We start from the raw sequence: 19,913 nt of genomic DNA, 5'->3' as shown, positions 1-19,913 counted from the left end.
AAAACAACGGCTGTACCTCTACTCCTCCTCCTTCTTTAAGAGAGGGGCGCAGAAGTTACGTCGGTAGATGGAGTGGGTGGATGATGAAGAAAACCTGGGAGCCATATACGTAACCTGGACTCCCCTTCCCAGTGCCAGGATTAAAGGGAAATAATAGTAAGCTTGAATGACCTAAGTGACACATTCAGTAGTTTAAAACCGGAGCTGAAGTGATTAAACAATGTACAACTGGATTAACTATGTGCTCTGTAAGTCCCTTATTCAGGCACCCAAACTATCGAAGAATACCACCTTTTTTGACTCAGAGAGAGCAGGCCTTGTAGATGGTGTGGAGGTAAATGTTTTACAGCTGAAATCCTCTAACTTGTGCCTAAAGAATGAATAGGTGACACCTACTATGAAGAGGAGGAGGAAGAGGAGATGATGATGATAATGACCATGATGGCGACACTAAGATACTATTTTGGTATGTCACAGCGAGGTCGAAATCTGTGCTCCAGACCCTGTGCCGGATGACCTCCGCTGACATGCCAGAGCCTGGTCTCCAGAGCCAGCGGCTCATGTCATCACCCACGCAGAGAGCTGAGGTGATAGCTCATTGTCACTACACAAACTCATCCGACAAGCACTTCCTGAGCACTAGAGGAGAGATGAGGCAGGATCCCTTCTGACCAAGGGAACCAGGATGATCACAGAATATAGTGATGGGAGTGCAGGATTCATCAGGCAGAGATAAGGGGCAGATTCTAACAGCAGGGAGCACAGTAGAAGACATGGGGCAGGAGTGGAGATTATGATTATTACAAACAGCTGGCCAGTTTGGCTCAGCAGTTGGAGTGTTGGCCTATGGACCAAGGGGTTGAGGATTTCTAGTCCCAGTCAAGGGCACGTACTTGGGTTGAGTTTTTTGTTTTGTTTTTTTGGTACGTACCCCTAGCGGGAACTGAACCCAGGATTCTCTGCTCTGCAGGCTGATGCTCCAACCGCTAAGCCAACCCGGCCAGGGCCCTGGGTTGAGGTTTGATCCCTGGCTCCAGTCGGGTCATGTGGGAGGCAGCCAATGAATATATCTCTCTCACATCAATGTTCTCTCTCTTGCCTCACACTTTCTCCCTCCCACCTTCCCTCCTTTCCACTTTATCTAAAAATCAATGAAAAAAATCCTCAGGTGAAGATTAACAAAAGTAAAAATAAAATAAAAAAACAAACAAGAAATGGAAAGGCAGGGGAGTGACTGGTTACAGAGACTCCGGTCTCGGCAAGGGTGAAGGAGAGAATGGCTGAGGTACCTCAGGGTGGGGGAAGAAATCACTGCTGACTCTATGCTGTAACTGTGCCACGGATATGTCTACACATTAACATCACCACCTCCCTCTCTTGCTGCATTGGAAATGAATGACTTTTACTCCCTAAAATAACCTTTCTTTCACATAGCTCCCTCAAGTCCTGCAGAGTACATGCACATTCACTTGCTCTGGGCGGCACGCTGTCACCTTAGCCTTCTGCACAAGCAACTTCTAGTAATGGTTTGCTGTCACCTTAGACACGCGATACACTCTCTGCTCACGTACAGAATGAGAACTGTAGCATACAGCTGAGTCTTATAATATTAAAGGATAGCCTATCAGTATGGGCAGCAAAACAGTTAACTGTTGCCTCAAGCTCTAGGAACATGTCTTAGAGAAATCCTCTGGGAATCCTTGGAACCTGAAAGAATTTGAGATATATTTTTTTATAGAGTATCAATCTACATGTGTCCTCCCAACTAACAACAGAGATAGCAATTAAGTCTCCAGTCCAAAATATCCAAATAAGTATGAGAATAACTAGACTGTAAATAATGCATAAAATCTTGGGTACTGTAATTGTCATTGGTCCAAAAATTCGATAAACTGTAGGTGGAGACAGAGTTTTGAGGGAGCATCTCGGGCTTGCTCTGTACTGGCCAGAGGCCTTCATATTATAAGTCCCTTTCTAGTAAACCTTCCCAGCCCACTCTACCTAAAATGTGCATCCTACTGACATTTCAAATCCCCTTTCTTGCTTTACATTTTTATTCTTAGCACGCATCTGACATACTTCATATGTTACTTTTTTAAACCTTGCTTATTGCCTGTTCCCCAGTGGAACAGAAGGTCTGTGAGAAAGGATCCTGTCTTGTTCGGTGACAAATCCTCGTGCCTAGAACAGAGCCTGGCACAGAGCTGAATGGGTTCACCAACAAAACAGGCAGGTAAGGTCCATGCATACAAAGTTCTGAAAGGCCTATTCTTGTCTCAGTGAGTTAAAAATTGTAATACCGTGCCCTGTTTTATTCACTTAATGTTAAACACTTAAAGTTTTCCTTAATACCACTTGGCTTTCATTGATGGGAGGAAAAGTGAAGTTTACCATGGAACCCTGCACCAGCTATTCTTACTCTCAAAGTCGGGCTAGAGATGCATTTCAGGAATGCAAGTTCAAGGATAACACAGATGCTCAAAATGCAGCTCAACGTAAGTATAATCCTGGGCACATGTATAGACTACATTTCCTAGCCCCCTTGTAGTTAGCCATGTGACTGAGTTCTAGCCAAAGTGACAGCCAACACTTACAGGTTTGGCCCCTAAGAACCTCCCATCTGTACTATCCCACTCTCTTTCCCCTCCAACAATTGGATGCCATTAGCAATGTGGTCTTCAGGTGTGGCAGAACCTCCGCTGGGAGAAGCCCAAATACTTGAATTTGGTGGAGAGTCACCTAGCAACCAGAAGCACCCACCTTGAACATGAGAACGAAATAAACCCCTGTTGTATTTGAGCCCTCACACATCTTTGAGTCCACTTATAGATGCGGTCTAGCCTACCCCACCTAATAAACTCTCATAACCTTTCTTTTCTCTAACAGAATAAAAAAGCTTATATTGAAATAATTGAAGAATATGTTAAATTGCTCATTTCACAAACATTTATTAAATGTCACTATGTGCCCTGGCCAGTTTGGCTCAGCGGTTAGAGCATCGGCCTGAGGTCCGGAGAGACCCAGGTTCGGTTCCCACTAAGGGCATGTACCTCGGTTGCAGTTTGTCCCCGGCCCTGGTTGGTCGTGCGGGTGGCAGCCACTCGATGTGTCCCTTTCACGTCGATGCTTCTCTCTCTCTCTCTTCCTCTCTTTCCCTCCTACTCTGTGCAAAAAATAGAAAAATGTCCTCGGGTGAGGATAAAAAAAAAAAAATGTCACTATGTGCCAGGCAGTGTTCTCAGTATTGCAGCAATGCTCAAATTTGCTAGAATTCCTTGTTTTTCTTCACTAAAGAGATACAGGACAGGGAATATCCTTTCCCAGTCCTACTTCTGGCTCTATAACCCATGTGCCCTTAATGCTGCTTACTAGCTGTCTTATGGATACCAGCTGCTCTGCCATTCCTCGCAAGAGAGGCGCTCCACTGCCCACTGTGGCAGACTGGAAGAGAGCTGGGGGAGGGAGAGGAACAGGGGTTCTAGTACCTCCACCTGCAGCCAGTACTAGGAAAGCTGGCAAAGCCGGCTGTCTAGGGGCACGTCTAGGGCAGGCAAACTGGGGGGAAACGGGACTGCTGTTCACACATACTCATATGTCAGTATCCAGAATCTGAATGGAGCTAAATCGAGCAGTCAAATAACGAGGCTTTGCTCATGCCTCGCCAAAAAATACAAGCCTACATTTCCAAAAGGCAAGTAATGAACTTGATTGGGCCCTCTTCCAGGATTTCAGCCTTCTGGCAGGGCAGTGCTGGTGTGAAGGAAGTGTGGGCCGGGCCGAAGGAAGTAGTGTATGCAGACCTCTAGCCAGACAGACCAGAATAAGCCCAATCCCACATCTCTACTTCCCGCCACCCAAGGCAGCCTTGTATTTCTTAGGAGAAAGGCTGCCCAAAGGACAAGAAGGGGGTAGACTATATCGTAATTTACCTGAAATTTACACCAGAGTCATTTGCAAGATAGAAAGGGAACACAAACCTTTCTTGAAATGCCCTGCCCTCAGTATTTCAGCATAAGGAAGCCCAACATCTCAATAATCTTATCAAAATTTGTAGTTTCAATTAAACACTAAAGTTTCTCTAATTTAGTCCTTTCCTTTTTATGAGGTCAAACAAGCAGCAACCAATGCCAGGGTATGTTTAAAAGCAGGAACAGGAATCCAACAATGTCGTCATTTAGAGAGATTCACAGTTCAAGGTGTAGGCAAACACTAACAGCCTCGCCCTGGCTGGTGTGGCTCAGTTGGTTGGAGTGTCGTCTGGTACACAGAAAGGTTACAAGTTCATCCAGATCAGGGTGTGTCCGAGAGGCAACCGATCAATGTGTCTCTCTCCACCCCTCCCTTTCTCTCTCTCTCTCTCTAAAGATCAATAAAAACATATCCCCGGGTGAGAATTAAAAAAAAAAAAAAAAAGCGTAACAGCCTCACCTAACCAGTGGTTCACAAGAACCAGGCTGTTACTGAAGATCAGAATGGATGCTAATGCCGGTTCAGACACTGATTCTCTGCAACACTGAGCAATGGAGTTAACCTTGATCAATCTGTCCCCCAGTCTCATGAGAGGAAACATGGTACCGGAAGTCACGTCAAATACTTGGAAAATGGTTCCAGCTAGGTCTTCAATATTATAGTATTGTCAAAGAATAACTGCCTAGCTCTGTGTATAGACCCCTGAAATGGTAGCTGATGCCTCCAAACACCAGCTGAATGCCCACTGCATGAAAAGGAATAACTAAAAATGAAATGAAAAATCCCAAAGAAATAGACATCAGTAGTACGGTAAAGCAGAAAACAGCTATGGAATCGGGAAGACTTATCTAATATCATCTTAATCATTAACTAAGAGAAAAACCTTGGGTAAGTCCTAAATAAATTCAAAGGGCCTTGGTTTTCTCTATTTGTGCAATGAAAAAACTAAATAAGAGAAACTTTAGGGTCTCTTTATAAACCTATGTAATCATGGCTTTCAAAGGACTGCAACTCCTTCTTATGGTTCATCTGAACCTCCCCTACAATGCTTCATGAGTTTAGGCTCAAAGAGCCTGCTAACCAACACACCTAAGAATGAAAAACACGACACTACCAGAATTATATTGTGAATTTAGTTTCAAAGCCTTTAAGCAAGTACATGATAACTGTTACAAAACAGACCTAGTGCTCTACCTTGGTTGCAAGGTATTCTGATGCACTCACACACTGACAGCTGCCAGAGGGAGCACAGACGCCATCTAGGCCAGTGACGAGGACTGCTCCAGCTGTCTCCTCTGAGTCTTCCTGGGCTGTGTACTTCCCACCAGCCTTCCCGCCACCTTCCCCTCCCTGCGGAAAAGCACCCCCATTAAGAGGTCACATGTTTCTTTACCTTTCATTAACTCAAATTTCAATGACAGACGTGACCTAAAACTCAACATGTCTGCCTGTCAGTTCAAATCCTTAAGTAGAAATGATGAGTTGCCATAGAAATCACCGAAATGAGAAGTGATAGATCCACAGCCTAGGAGCCAAGGACTAATCATTTGTGGTCACCCAGTCTCACACTCTTCATGACCCATGTTCCCTAGGCACCAGTTTGCTATTCACAATGCAGAATAAACAGACACATTCATTACAGAAATCCCAAAAATCAATTACCTGTGGCATGAAAAGGCTCATGCAGGGCTTGATGGAAACCAAAATGGGCTAATTATTTAGTTCTTTATCATACTTGGGTATTGAGGGTTTTGCTTAAAATGAGCCAATATTTAGGCCGCTGCTGGTATCAAGAAACTTCATGTGGGCCAATTCAAGACAATAGGTTAGGTTTTTCTCTTTTAGTCATTTATTTATATTGTAAACAAATTAATAAGAGCTAACACTCTGGTATTTAGAATATGGCAGATATGGTCCTAGGTACTTAACATACAGAAACTTGTTCAAGCCTCACAAAAACCTTGCTGAGGTGGATACTCTCCTTATCCCCATTTAACAGGAGAGGTAACTGAGGCTCAGAAGGGTTAAGTAATTTGGCTAAGGCCACAGAGCTGGTTAGAGGCAGAGCCAGGACTTGAACCTGGGCAATGTGTTTGCACTCAGAACCACTATGCTAAATCACCCACAAATTCAAAGTAAAGGCTTTCCCTGCTCAGCTGAGCCCTCAGTGACTCCCAGAGGTCGCAACTGTACTCCCCCCAATGGTCACTCCCAACAAATGACCTCCTCTCTTCCTCAGAGAGACCTATACAGGCTCTCCGGTGGGACTGATCTGCACCAGCTATCCTCTTTACATAAACTCACCTGTGCCCTTCCTTTTCTCTCAGAACGCATAACCCTGTGGCTCTAAATCCTGTCCTATCTTGTCGTCTGAGGGATCTTGCTCTGTGAATCCCCTTTTTATCTTTCATTTTTGATCACTTCTGTCTCTTCCCTCTTAATCCGTAAACATGTTCAAGTATACCACCTCCAAAAGAAACACCCTCCTTCAATCTTCACCCATTTTTAATTCCATAACTCTGGCCACTGTCTCAGTCTGTGACCCAGGAACAATTGCTTACTTTCTCTAATGGCTTCCATTTCTGCATCTAAATAATGACGGCACTGGACCAGAAGGTCTCCAAGGTCCTTCCAACTCCAACATTCTGTGGCTGTGGTTCTCAGTGTAGAGGAGATTTCTTGGACCAAGTTTAGTTGGACCAAAATTAACCCCAAAGTTAATTTTCTTCTGAGACTATTAAACAGTTCCCCCAGACAGCAATGCACTCCTATTTCTCTCCATTTATTTCCCAAATCCTGGTTCTCCTTTAAGACCTTGCTTAAACCTCACCTGCTCCAGGGTAGCCTGGATCTTTAACACTTAGAGCACTTCAATTACAAACCACAACTAAGCACTCTCCATTGATAGTGCCTTATCTTTCATATTCCTGTTCTGTGTACCTCTGTCCCCACACCTAGACAGCACACCTTTATAAAACATAAACTTCTTTTTCAAGAGCATCATCCAATATATCAAGAGGAAAGCTTAGCTAACTCCTTGATTTTCTTTTATCTGACTCAGACACGGGTACAGCCATGTTTCCCTTTGTCCCAAACTTCAGTGATCACAGCACTGTAACTTGACAGGCCTCTGGGTGATCCGGGCTCCACGCTTCCACTAATACGTATTCTCCATGCTTATTAAGTTCCCTCACTTTCCAGCACACATAGCATTATGTTACTTCCTCACTCTGGCAACCAAATTTCCAGGAAACATCTGGAATAGTATCAGCGAGTTGGTGTTTGATCAAAACTACATCCTCAGCTTTACTCATTTGGAAACGACTAATTTCAACCTTAGGTTTGAATCGAGCACAGACGGATGCATGTTTCAGGAGTTTGCCAGCAGAGACGAGTCGCCAAAGAAAACCTTGAGACAGTGCTCACCTCCTCTGTCCTGGGAGAACTACGGCGGTACCGTGCAGTACTGGGAGCACTGTTCTGGGTTTTCCAGCAATTCTGGGTAACTACTGGTGACTCAAAGTGAACCCCAAAGTTCCTCAAAAGGCATGAACTCAGCTTGATTGTTTTAAATCAGGGGTGGGGAACATCCGGCCTGAGGCCATATAAGGCTGAAAAATCAATACCAGCTAACCTCACCAAATTAGCCTGACCAAATATAGCAGGGTAATTTTTAAGTTGATAATTTTCTATGGCCCACAAAGGTTATAAATATCCAAATAGCCCTTGGTAGAAAAAGTGTCCCCAACCCTGTAATAAATGCTCCAGAACACTGGTTCTCAAATTCTAGACCACATTCTTTTCTTTTTTAAAAAAATATTTATTGATTTTTTTTATTTTTAGAGAGGAGAGAGGGAGGGAGAGAGAGAGAAACATCGATTTTTGTTGTTCCACTTATTGATGCATTCATTGGTTGCTTCTTGTATGTGCCCTGACTGGGAATTGAACCCACAGCCGTGGTGTATCAGGATGATGCTCCAACCAATTGAGCTACCAGGCCAGGGCCTCCAGAGCACTTTCATAAATACCAGTACTCAGCTTCCTCTCTTCCCAACCTACCACCCTTCAAAGATTTCAATCTAACTGGTTTAGAGTGAGACTTATACATCAGTATTTTCTTAAAAGTAGCTCAGCTGTACTGAATGAATTAAGGTATTGTTAAATATTTTAGGTATGATAACAGCACTGTGGCAGTGTTTTTTAAAAGGAGTTCTTCATTGGTGGAAAAACTGGTGAAATTCAAATAAGGTCTTTGTTTAGTTAACAGTATTGTAGCAGTGTTAACTTCCTGGTTTTGATCATTGTTCTTATGATTCTGTAAGATGCTCACTTTAGAGGAAGCTGTGTGAGGGGTATACAGAAACTCTCAGAATTATTTTTGTGACTTTTCTCTAAGTCTAAAATTGATTCAGATTAAAATGCTTTTTTAAAACAGTCCCTTACTTTAAAGACACATACTTAAATATTTATAAATGTAATGATATGCTTGAGATTTACTGCAAAATAGTCCAGTTGAGGAGGTGTCAGAGAGTGGGTGGGGGTCTGGATGAAACAGAGTGTTGACTTGTTGATGCCTGTAGTAGGTGGGCACTGAGTACATAAAGGTTCACAGAATTTGTCTACTTTAGTGTGTGTGTAAAACTTTCCATCATATATACTGGAGTAAAAAATTCCCAGGTGATTCAGGGCCAAGAAACACTGTTTGGAGTCTTGAAAATGTATAATGAGGAGCTCTGTCTTGTACTGCCAGCTACAAATACTTAACCCAGCTCTTTAAAAATGAGCTAGTCAACCTCTCTGTGCTACGCTTTCCTAAACTACAAAAGGGCAGACACAGATTAGAGGACCCTTCAAAAAGAAGACAAGAAGCATTAAAAGTTGTATTTTTCTAAAATTATCTCTCTGAAAGTTAATGTCATGGCTCATTTCTAGCACAACAGTCAAAAACGGTAAAGTCTTTCTTATGTCTACGACAACATTTCTCAAAGAAGTTTCTTTAAAAATGCTACTTCTGTAGATGTTAACAGATATTACCTAAGGGTTCTGTGGTCAAAAACTTTGAAAAGTGCTGGTTTTCTTTACTGTCAGATTTGTATTAACTTTTAATAAGATAATATATATGCATTGTGACCTTCCAAGGTAGTGATGGAATATGCAAAAAGTCTGATCTTCCTTACATAGACTAGTTTTACAGAATTTATTTTGGAAAATAATCCTGTAGAGATCATTGGTTTCCAAATCCCAGGTAATGGAGAATGGCTTCAGAATTATTTGGTAAACTTATTAAAATAATGATTCACAAACCACAACCTAGACTATTGTGGGGACAGGAGAACTGAGTATTAAAACAAACAAAATCCCAAGTGATTCTAATGAACCGTCATGTTTGGGACTTGAAGCTTGTAGATTACAATGTAGTAAAATAGATTATACCATTTGAAAGGCCACACCAATACCAGCCAATATGAAAGGTCATATTTAATAGTCTTCCAAATAAAAGACTTCCATGAGAGGAAAAGCATATATACCTACAACATTTTATGAAAGGTATGTGCCACTCTGCTGGAGGTGGTGGCACATTTAAACCTGTCAGTATGACGACTACTTTGTAATTTCAAGGATATACTATGTCCATTACTAATAAATAATTAATTTGCAAAGATTCTCAACCTTTTACTTGTGTGCGGCCTCATGTCCATCTTCTTTTCTGGCCTGAGTCAATGACCAGAACTATTTTGTTGTAAACAACTCCAGAGGGTGCCATTCACATAAGTAGTTTCTCCAAGAGGGAGCTCCTGACCTTTTCTTTTCTCTATAAGATAGTACTTCAAGGTATCAGGAATATCAATCGCTTCTTGAGTAAAAACTTTAGACAATATATTTCCTTACACCTTGGTGCTCCCAGAGCTGTTCCATGCAGCGGCCCAGTCAATGATATATTTCAGAGCTTAAAAGAAGTACCTACTTACTATTAATAATTACTCAACATCCTACCATGCTGGTTTACTAAGTGCTTTCACATAAATTATCTTGTTTGTTTCCTTACAAAATCTTGTGGGTTAAATAGGCATAATTGTTTCCATCCAACCAGTAAGAATCTCTGAGCTTTTCAAGTGCTAACAAGTGAAAAATATAATTTTTAGGGAGATATCAAGCTCCTGCTCTCGAAGAACTGATAACCTATCTGAAAACAAAATGCAAGTTACATACAGGAACCTGTGAAAGTTAGTTTGATGATACAATGTTAGCTAGAGCAAATTAGTATGGCAGAATTTATGCATACTAATAAGAGCTAACGCTTACTTGAAATAAATCAGTCAGAGAAAGATAAATACCATATGATTTCACTTTAAAGAACAAAATAAATGAACCAACAAAACAGAAACAGATTCATAGATACAGAGAACAGACTGATGGCTGCCAGAGAGGGGGGGAGTGGGTGAAGTGAGTGAAGGGATTAAGAAGTACAGATTGGTAGTTGCAATAACTATGTATGGTGCCAGGTTAGTACTGGAAATATCGGGGGTAACTCTATATATAAAGTATATGATTGTCTAACCACTATACTGTACACCTAAAACTGATACAAAATAATACTAAATGTAAACTATAATTTAAAAATAAAGTTTACATTTAAAAAAATAGTTAACACTTAACTGAGCAATTTAATCTTCACTCAACCCTTGGTATAGGTTACTACTTATTAGCCCCATTTTTCAGATGAGGAAACAGAGACCAAGAGAAGTTAAGTAACTTGCCCAAGCAAATAAGTGGTGAACTGGCATTCAAACTCCAGATTGGTGAGCTCCATGGACCACTCTTTTTCACCATCACATTTTACTGCTAGGAAAGACAATCCCCCAAAGCAATGAGGACAAATGTCAAAACTTACGATAGAAAAATGACTGCTTTCCATAAAGCTGGGATCACTGGCCCTGCTGCCCAGTAGAAAAGGACTCAGGAATCACAATAATAAGTCAGCAATGTTCGTTTCCCACAATACTTACCTCTTTGATTCGTTTAACCAAAGCATTCTGATCAAAAGCGACGGCCTCTGCACACTGATGGAGGTGATCCTGATATCGGAGGCAGAGCTGCAACACCTGCTGAGAATCCAACTTCTCCAACTTGGTATTTGTTGGGGAAGTTTGGCCACTCAGTAGCCCTTCAAAGCAGAAAAAAAGAATGAAATCAAATAAAATGGAAATTACTGCTAATAAATTTATGAATAAAGTAGCTTAATAATAACTTTACTAAAAACTGGGTAAGCCCTTGACGGTTTGGCTCAGCGGTTAGAGCGTCCGCCTGCGGTCCGGAGAGACCCTGGTTCGGTTCCCGCTAAGGGCATGTACCTCGGTTGCAGTTTGTCCCCGGCCCTGGTTGGTCGTGCGGGTGGCAGCCACTCGATGTGTCCCTTCCACATCGATGTTTCCCTCTCTCTCTCCCTCCCACTCTATCTGTACAAAAAAATGGAAAAATGTCCTCGGGTGAGGATAAAAAAAAAAAAAAAAAACTGGGTAAGAGATCTAAATTTAATCTTGCATCTTTTGTTATATGCTAATGACAATCACAACTATCATTTATGGAACATTCATTATATACTCATAATTATATACTGTACATTATTATTCATTATCACCATGGAAAGTAAGGTATTATTAGCCTCATTTTACAAATGAGGAATCCAAATATTTGCTTCCAATCTGTGGTGTGCATATTCATTATCTGAATGATAGATATGTAGATAGATAGTAATGAACAGAAGTTTTAAATTTTGATGAAGTTAAATTTATGTTTATTACTTTTTGTGACCAGTTTCACAAAACTTTGCCTGCCCCCAAGTCACAAAGATATTCATTAAGGTTTTCCTCTAAACACTTTATGACTTTAGCTTTTTATGTTTATGTTCACAATTAATTTAAAATGAACTTTTGTGTACAGTAAAGAAGAACCAGATTTACATTTCTTCCATATGGACATCCAGTTATCACAGCATTATTTGTTGAAAGGCCTTTCTCCCTATTTAGTTGTTTTGTTGCCTTTTTTTCTTTAATCCTCACCCGAGGACATTTTTCCATTTTTTGTTCAGATAGAGTGGGAAGGAGAGAGAGGAAGAGAGAGAGAGAGAGAGAGAGAGAGAGAGAGAGAGAGAGAGAGAGAAACATCGACATGAAGGGGACATATTGAGTAGTTGCCACCCACATGACCCAGCCAGGGCCGGGGACAGACTGCAGCCGAGCTACGTGCCCTTAGCGGGAACCGAACCTGGGTCTCTCTGGACCGCAGGCCAAACCGGCCAGGGCTTGCCTTTTTTTCTTTTCTTCAAATGACCATATATGTGCAGTCTATTTCTGGGCTCCATTCTGTTCCATAGATCTATTTGTTGATCCTTAATTCAGGACCACACTTTCTTGATTAATTGAGTTTTATATTAAATCTTGAAGTCAGGTAATATTAGTACTCCAAATTTGTTATTTTCCAAAATGCTTTAGGTATCTGAGGTTCTTTGAATTTCTAACATAAATTTCGGAACGAGTCTGTCAATTAAAAACAAGTCTCCTGTGTCTGTGATTGGATTACATTGGAGCTGTGACCATTTGCGGAAAAGTTCATTTAAGCTTCCTCAATTTCTTTCAACAATGTTTGTAGTTATAAGTATAGAAGTCTTATATGTCTTTGGCTAAATTTATTCCTAAATATTTCATTTTTACACAATTATAAATTATAATTGCAAACAAAACAAAACAAAAACAAAAACAAATGAGGAATCCAAGACACAGAGAGGTTACGTAACTTCCCTAAAGTCACAAAGCTAGTAAGTGGTTTCTCCAAGACAGCGCTCCTGACCTTATGACACTGCAAAATATCAGGAATATAAATTCCCTCTTGACTGAAAACTTTGGAAGATGTATCCACTTAATTTCTTTTAATAATTAAAATGGTTGTCTGAGAGACTGAGAAAAAGAAATAAAATGTATGAGAAAACTGTTAGAAGGAGATGTAAAAATGAGAAAATTTAAAAAGTGAACAGAGGTTTGGCTCAGCGGTTAGAGCGTCGGCCTGCGGTCCTGAGAGACACGGGTTCGGTTCCCGCTAAGGGCGCGTACCTCGGTTGCAGTTTGTCCCCGGCCCTGGTCGGTTGTGTGGGTGGCAGCCACTCGATGTGTTCCTTTCACATCGATGTTTCTCTCTCACTCTCTGTTCCTCTCTCCCTCCCACTCTACCTGAACAAAAAATGGAAAAATGTCCTCTGGTGAGGATAAAAAATAATAATAATAAAAAAAATAAAAATAAATAAAAAGTGAACAGAATATCAGCTGACATACCAGAAACTTCATTCTTCACATTTTCTTCCAACAAAAGCTTAGTTGTCGAACTATTAAATTCCCTTACATTTGCATAGGACATTATATTTTCAAAGCCTTTTATATAGAATTATCTCACTTTTCTTTAAGGTACAGAAAACAGGATGATTATGAACATTTACAGGAGAAGAAATCAATGAAAGAGGCTAAATGACTTGGCCATGGTCACATAGCAAAGTCTTGACTAGGACACAAGCCCACCAACTTTTGGCCAAGTGCGTTCTGCTAAGCCAAAGTTTCACACACTTTTTGGTGTTAGGACCCCTTTACCTTCTCAAAGATTATTGAGGACCCCAAAGAGCTTTGGTTTATAGTTTATATCAATATTCAAGTATTAAAAATTAAACTGGCCCTGGCCGGTTTGGCTCAGCGGTTAGAGCGTCGGCCTGTGGTACAGAGAGACCCGGGTTCGGTTCCCGCTAAGGGCATGTACCTTGGTTGCAGTTTGTCCCCGGCCCTGGTTGGTCGTGCGGGTGGCAGCCACTTGATGTGTCCCTTTCACATCGATGTTTCTCTCTCTCTCTCTCTTCCTCTCTCTCCTTCCTGCTCTATCTGAACAAAAAATGGAAAGGTGTCCTCGGATGAGGATAAAAAAAAAAAAAAAAAAATTAAACTGAGCCAGGCCTGTGTGGCTCGGTGGACTGAGTGTTGTCCCATGGACTGAGAGGTCCCAGTTTCATTCCCAGTCAGGGCATAGGCTTGGGTTGTGGGCTTGATCCCCAGTAGGTGGCGTGCAGGAGGCAGCCAATCGATGTTTCTCTCTCACATCGATGTTTCTCTCTCTCTCTCCCTTCCTCTCTTTAAAAAAAAAATCAATGAAAACATGTTTCAAAAAAATTAAACTGAGAACATCCTTATTTATTAAATCATTAAAAAAAAAACAATAACTGCCCTGGCCAGTTTGGCTCAGCGGTTAGAGCGTCGGCCTGCGGTCCGGAGAGACCCAGGTTCGGTTCCCGCTAAGGGCACGTACTTCGGTTGCAGTTTGTCCCTGGCCCTGGTTGGTCGTGCGGGTGGCAGCCACTCGATGTGTCCCTTCACGTCGATGTTTCTCTCTCTCTCTCCCTTCCTCTCTCTCCCTCCCACTCTATCTGTACAAAAAATGGAAAAATATCCTCGGGTGAGGATAAAAAAAAACAAAAAACAAAAAACAATAACTTCATTAAATGTTAACAAACATTTATTATTATAACAAACATAGCATATTTTAAGGAAAAATAATTATATTTTCCAAAACAAAAAGGTGAGAAGTGTGGCACTTGTTTACATTTTTCTAAGTGTTTTTAATGTCTGGCTTAATAGAAAACAGCTGGAGTTTCATATCCACTTCTGTGTTTAATCTGTTGCTCCTTCACATCATATAACCTCTGGAAAACTATTGTATCACTTGTAAGAGAATGAAAGTAATTAGCAAATGTCTAAGTATTACTGTGAAAACAGTTTTGACCTGATGGACTCCCTAGCAGGGCCCTGGGGCCCTCGGGCCCTCAGGGATTCCCTGCAAGCCCCCTCTAAGAAGTGCTGTGCTAGACCATGCTCTACCTACTGTCAGAGCCAATGATAAGCACAAGGCACACCAAAATACACATGCCAGCGGGGCACATGATCGGGTGGACCTACCCACAGCAAAAGTCTTCTTGGGAACCCTTCCCCATTCCTGCCCCCAACCACCAATGTCAAGCCCTCACTGGTTCTGAGGTACTGGAGCCTAAGCCAGTGTTCTTCCCCCTCCCCTTGCCCCCCAGACAGGCTGTAAAATGAACTACCCAGTTAGACAGTCCCAGGGATCCTCGGAAGTGCCAGTAACTCAGCTCTTCATCTGGCCTGACAGAGCCGAGAGCGCAGGGTTGAACCTGAGGCAAGGCCTCATGAGGTCCCTTGCCGCTCCATGCCAATCCTCACTCAAAGAGCCTAGTTACTCCAGTGAAACTGCCTCTATGTAGCAGCTTTGGGTGAAGCTGGTATTTGTAGAAATGAGTTTTTATTTTTTAATTGAGAATTTTATTGAGATCCTGTGCACAGGATCTCATGTATCTCTTTACCCAGTTTCCTCCAAAGGTAACATCTTGCAAAACAATACGATACCACAACCAGGATAGTACCGACATTGATACGATCCACTGATCTTATTCAAATGTCATTTTACTTACACTCATTTATGTGTGTGTGTATGCACCAGTTTATTTAATTCTATACAATTTTTTAATATGTGTAGGGTCATGTGTCCACCATCATCATCAGATGCCGTGCCATTCCATCATACACAGGTTCTTATAACCACATCCATCTCTCTTTCATCCTTGCTAGGGGAATATCCTTAACTCCTAGCAAACACTAATCTGTCACCATTCCTAAAACTTTGTCATTTGAAAAATGTTTTATACATGGATTAATACAATATATGACCTTTGGGGATTGACATTTTTCACCTAACCAAATACATTAGAGACTCACCTAAGTTGTTGCATATTATCAATAGTTCGTCCCTTTTTATTTCCAAGAAGTATTCCATAGCATGTATGTACCAGAGTTTGTTTAACCATGCACCCACTAAGGACATTTGAGTTGTTTCCAGTTTGGGGCTGTCACGAAACTGCTATGAACAGTTGTGTACAGGTTTATGTGTAAACATAAGTTTTTGTATCTCTGGTATAAATGCCCAAGAGAGCAATTTCTGAGTTGTACGGTAACTGCATGTTTAGTTTTATAAGAAACTGCCAAGCAGTTTTCTAGAGTGCCTCTAATCAAGGAAATGGATATTTTTTTTCAGACAACTGAAATCTCCTAAAACACAATTACCAAGGACTACCCTATCACTGACAAAGAACAGTCCCAGAAACAAACCAGGGAAGGAAGATACCAAAACCTTTTTGCTGTCAACCCAAGACTGAAGTCAGAAAAGAGTGAGGATGCACCATGGAAAGAGGAATGATTTTGTGCCATCAATAGAGGGTCGGGATAATGCAGGGGCCACAAAGGAAATAATGATAAATTCAACAATATAAAAATCAAGGTTCCCCACAGCAAAAAAAAGTTAAAAAAAAAAAAAAAAACTGGGAAAAATATTTGCAACTCAAATCACAAAGGGCAAACTTCCTATTATATAAAGAGCTCCTAGAAATTGGCAAGCAAAACATCAGCAAAAGAAAGATGGACAAAGAATATAAAAAGGCATTTCACAGAAAAGATGCTTAAACTATAAGAAAAGATGAACAACCTCATTTGTCATAAGAAAAATAGAAATTAAAACTTTACTGCTAGCCCATTTTTCACCTACCAAATTGGTAAAAGTCCAAAAATATGATAAAAACTTGTAGGTGGAACTACAAGGAAACAGGCATTGCTGATTCGTGTGTTAAGTCATTAACACCTCCATAGAGGGCAACTTGGCACAGATATCAAAATTACAAATGCATAAAGCCTTTGATACACTAATTTCACTACCAGGAATTTACATGTACATTAGCACATGTGTTAAATGAGGTAAAGTGTATATATAAGATTATTCATTGCAGCAGTGATTATACTAGTAAAATATGAACAAACAGCTCAAAGTCCATCAGTAGGGAGCTTGTTAATTAAACCATGGTGCAGCCATAAATAGTAGTAGTACATGATCATAGAAAAGAATGAAGCTCTGTATGTATTCACATAGAAAATAAAATTCACATAAGATATTAAGTAATAAGAGAAAGGTATATAGGATAATGTATGGAGTATGCTACCACTGTGTAAAAGGGGAGGGACAAGTAAATAAAAATATTCATATTCACTTATATTTACATAAAGAAACTGAAATGACAAGAATTAGTTGGATAACAAGGGTCTAGAGGGAACCTTTCATAGTATACTTTTAACATTTTTTAACCATATGAATGTATTTCCCTTTAAAAAAATTTTTAAACAACATGTGGCCAAGGTCTTTCCCATCTATTAGTAATGTCTTCTTCAGCAGTCTTCCCTTCTTCTCTCACCCCAAGTGTCTCTAAGTCAAAACCAGTTCCTATCTTGCAAGATTTATATGGATGAATATACCTTGAAACTATCTTCTTCAAGGCAATTAAAAGTCTCATAGAACAGGGACCATGTTTTACTTACTTTTTTCTCTTTTGTACATTAAATTAGGTTAAGAGGATACAGTTCTATTGCTGGAATTCCAGGAAAGAGTAAGTTGAAGAAGACTTTAGTGGGGGGATGATTTTTAGTGCCTCTACTCTGTATCCTCCACATATACACAAGAGTGAGACATGGTCTCAGTCTGAATCTGCTCTTCCAAAGCAAGTGAGGAAGACTTCCAGTGCTGGAGATGACTCCTGGGAGTCTATATTGCAGAGTGGGAGGGGAAGAGCTACAGGGCCAGCCCAAGCTTCCAAAGGGCCGAAGCAAAACAAAACCCTCACTCTTCCTCTTTAAAAAAAAAAAAAGCCCTGGCCAGTTTGGCTCAGCGGTTAAAGCGTCGGCCTGCAGTCCAGAGAGACCCGGGTTCGGTTCCCGCTAAGGGCACGTACTTCGGTTGCAGTTTGTCCCCGGCCCTGGTTGGTCGTGCGGGTGGTAGCCACTCGATGTGTCCCTTCACGTCGATGTTTCTCTCTCTCTCTCCCTTCCTCGCTCTCCCTCCCACTCTATCTGTACAAAAAATGGAAAGATATCCTCGGGTGAGGATTAAAAAAAAAAAAAAAAAATAGGGGGAGGGTAGATTTCAAGAAAGCTGCCAAGTCTAGAAGGCACACTAAGGTGTTCAAGTTAAGTTGCCCAACCAACTTCAAAGTAAAAGAAATTATACTTTAAATCACCCTTATAAATCACAATGTACCCTCTAAATCATCTAAAAACAAAGCCCAGGTTCATGGATCTATTGTCAGAATATGCTTCTTTGACTCACAGGAATCTCTGAAAATCTGCCACAAATTCTGCTCCACATTATAGAAGGAACAAGACAGAGAAAAAGTGCCACTTTTTCTACTCCTGAAGTTACAAAGCTGTGGCAGCCCGGGCCAGCTCTAGAAGCAATGACTACAAAGTGCTCCCATCTCTCTCCAGTGTCAAGAACTCATCTCCCCATTTTGATACATGAACCACCCCTATATCTTCTGATAAAAGGAGGGAGAACAGAACATTGGATTAATTTAGAGATGGTAAATTTTGTAATTTTTACGAGACCACAAACCACCAGACTTGAGAACTATTTTTACTCTGAATGTACATTATAGATTTTTACAAATTGTTGATGCTTTAAATGAGCTGTGCAGTCTCCTGCTCTCTCAATCCCCTCCCACCACTTCCAACTGCCTTGGTCCAGCCGGCCTCACTCATTCACCTTACCTACCTAACCTCTGAGGGCCCCTAGCTTTACCCCTCTGTTTAAACTCTTACTTACCAACTCTGAGAACAACCTAAACCCTTAGATAATAGAGAATGAACCGTATACCAACTTGAAGTTATTTTTTGTATAGTTTTATAAATGTTCTTTATGGTTAAGATTTTATCTTTTTTTTTTACTTTTTATTACATATATGTTCAAACACATAGAAAAGAAGGAAAAATATATATATCCCCAAATAATCACCATCTACATTTAACAACTAAGATTCTTTATTCTTTTCTTTTTTTTCTTTATTGATTTTAGAGAGACAGGAAGGGAGAGGGAGAGAGAGATAGAAACATTGATGAGACAGATCATCAATTAGCCGCCTCCTACATACCCTACACTGGGGATTTGGCCCACACCCTGGGCATGAGCCCTGACCAGGAATCGAACCAATGACCTCTTGGTGCATGGGTCAACACTCAACCGCTGAGCCACACCGGCTGGGCAAAACTGAGATTTTTATCATACCTGCTCTGCTAGGTGGCTCAGTTGGTTGGAGCATATCCTATACACCAAAAGGGTTGCAGGTTCATACCTAGGTTGTGGGTCCCCAGTTGGAGTGCCTATGGGAGGCAACTGACCAGTGTTTCTCTCTAAATAAATAAATAAATAAAAACATATCCTCGATTGAAGATTAAAAATAAAAATGTAAGACTTTATCATATCTATTTCATCTTTCTCTATTTCTTCCCCTGAACCCATTAAAAATTATAGACATTATGACATTTCACTCCTAATACACTATTCTTCTACATATTTACTGTTTGTCTTCCATGTTAAATAAAAGTTTCTAAATTACGTCTTCCTTACTGTGCTAGGGAACAGGGTTGTTACCTTCAGTTCTCTAATTCTTTAGCTTAAAACAATGATGTACACAAAGTAGATGTTGAGTTAAAAACCTGATCTAATAGATTCCATATATTAAGAGTTGGGTTTGCAAATGCTAAGAACTGGAAACATTTCCTAAGACCCTGTTGGAACCACTTTGTTTGTACAGGAATGGAGAGTGGACTCCAGGGAAGGGCAGATCAGCAAACTGCCACGTTTACCTACATCTTTGTGTAAAGTGCTGAGTGGAAAAATCATCACGGTTAGAAATTTGGAAAATATTTTGCTGAGCAATCTTTTTCTTTCTGAAATGTCAGGTAGGGGGAAAATGTTTTTGTGAAATACAGTAAAGAGCCATAGGAATATTAACCTGGGTTATTACC

The 19,913-nt window shown here is 40.7% G+C and overlaps 1 protein-coding gene across 2 annotated transcripts in view; it reads right to left on the bottom strand.

Annotated features, from left to right (window-relative positions):
- Positions 1–19,913, bottom strand: part of BORCS5 (BLOC-1 related complex subunit 5) — an 88,875-nt gene that overhangs the window by 10,398 nt on the left and 58,564 nt on the right. For both annotated transcript variants that reach the window (XM_036250694.1, XM_036250693.1), the window contains exon 3: positions 10,977–11,134. In XM_036250694.1, coding sequence (XP_036106587.1) covers positions 10,977–11,134 — 158 coding nt within the window. The remainder of the gene's footprint in view (positions 1–10,976; positions 11,135–19,913) is intronic.

Source organism: Molossus molossus, unplaced genomic scaffold (genome assembly GCF_014108415.1).
Source record: "Molossus molossus isolate mMolMol1 unplaced genomic scaffold, mMolMol1.p scaffold_m16_p_10, whole genome shotgun sequence".
Lineage (NCBI taxonomy): Eukaryota > Metazoa > Chordata > Mammalia > Chiroptera > Molossidae > Molossus > Molossus molossus.
The sequence above is the reverse complement of the archived record's forward strand: the minus strand, read 5'-3'. Positions and strand labels throughout refer to the sequence as shown.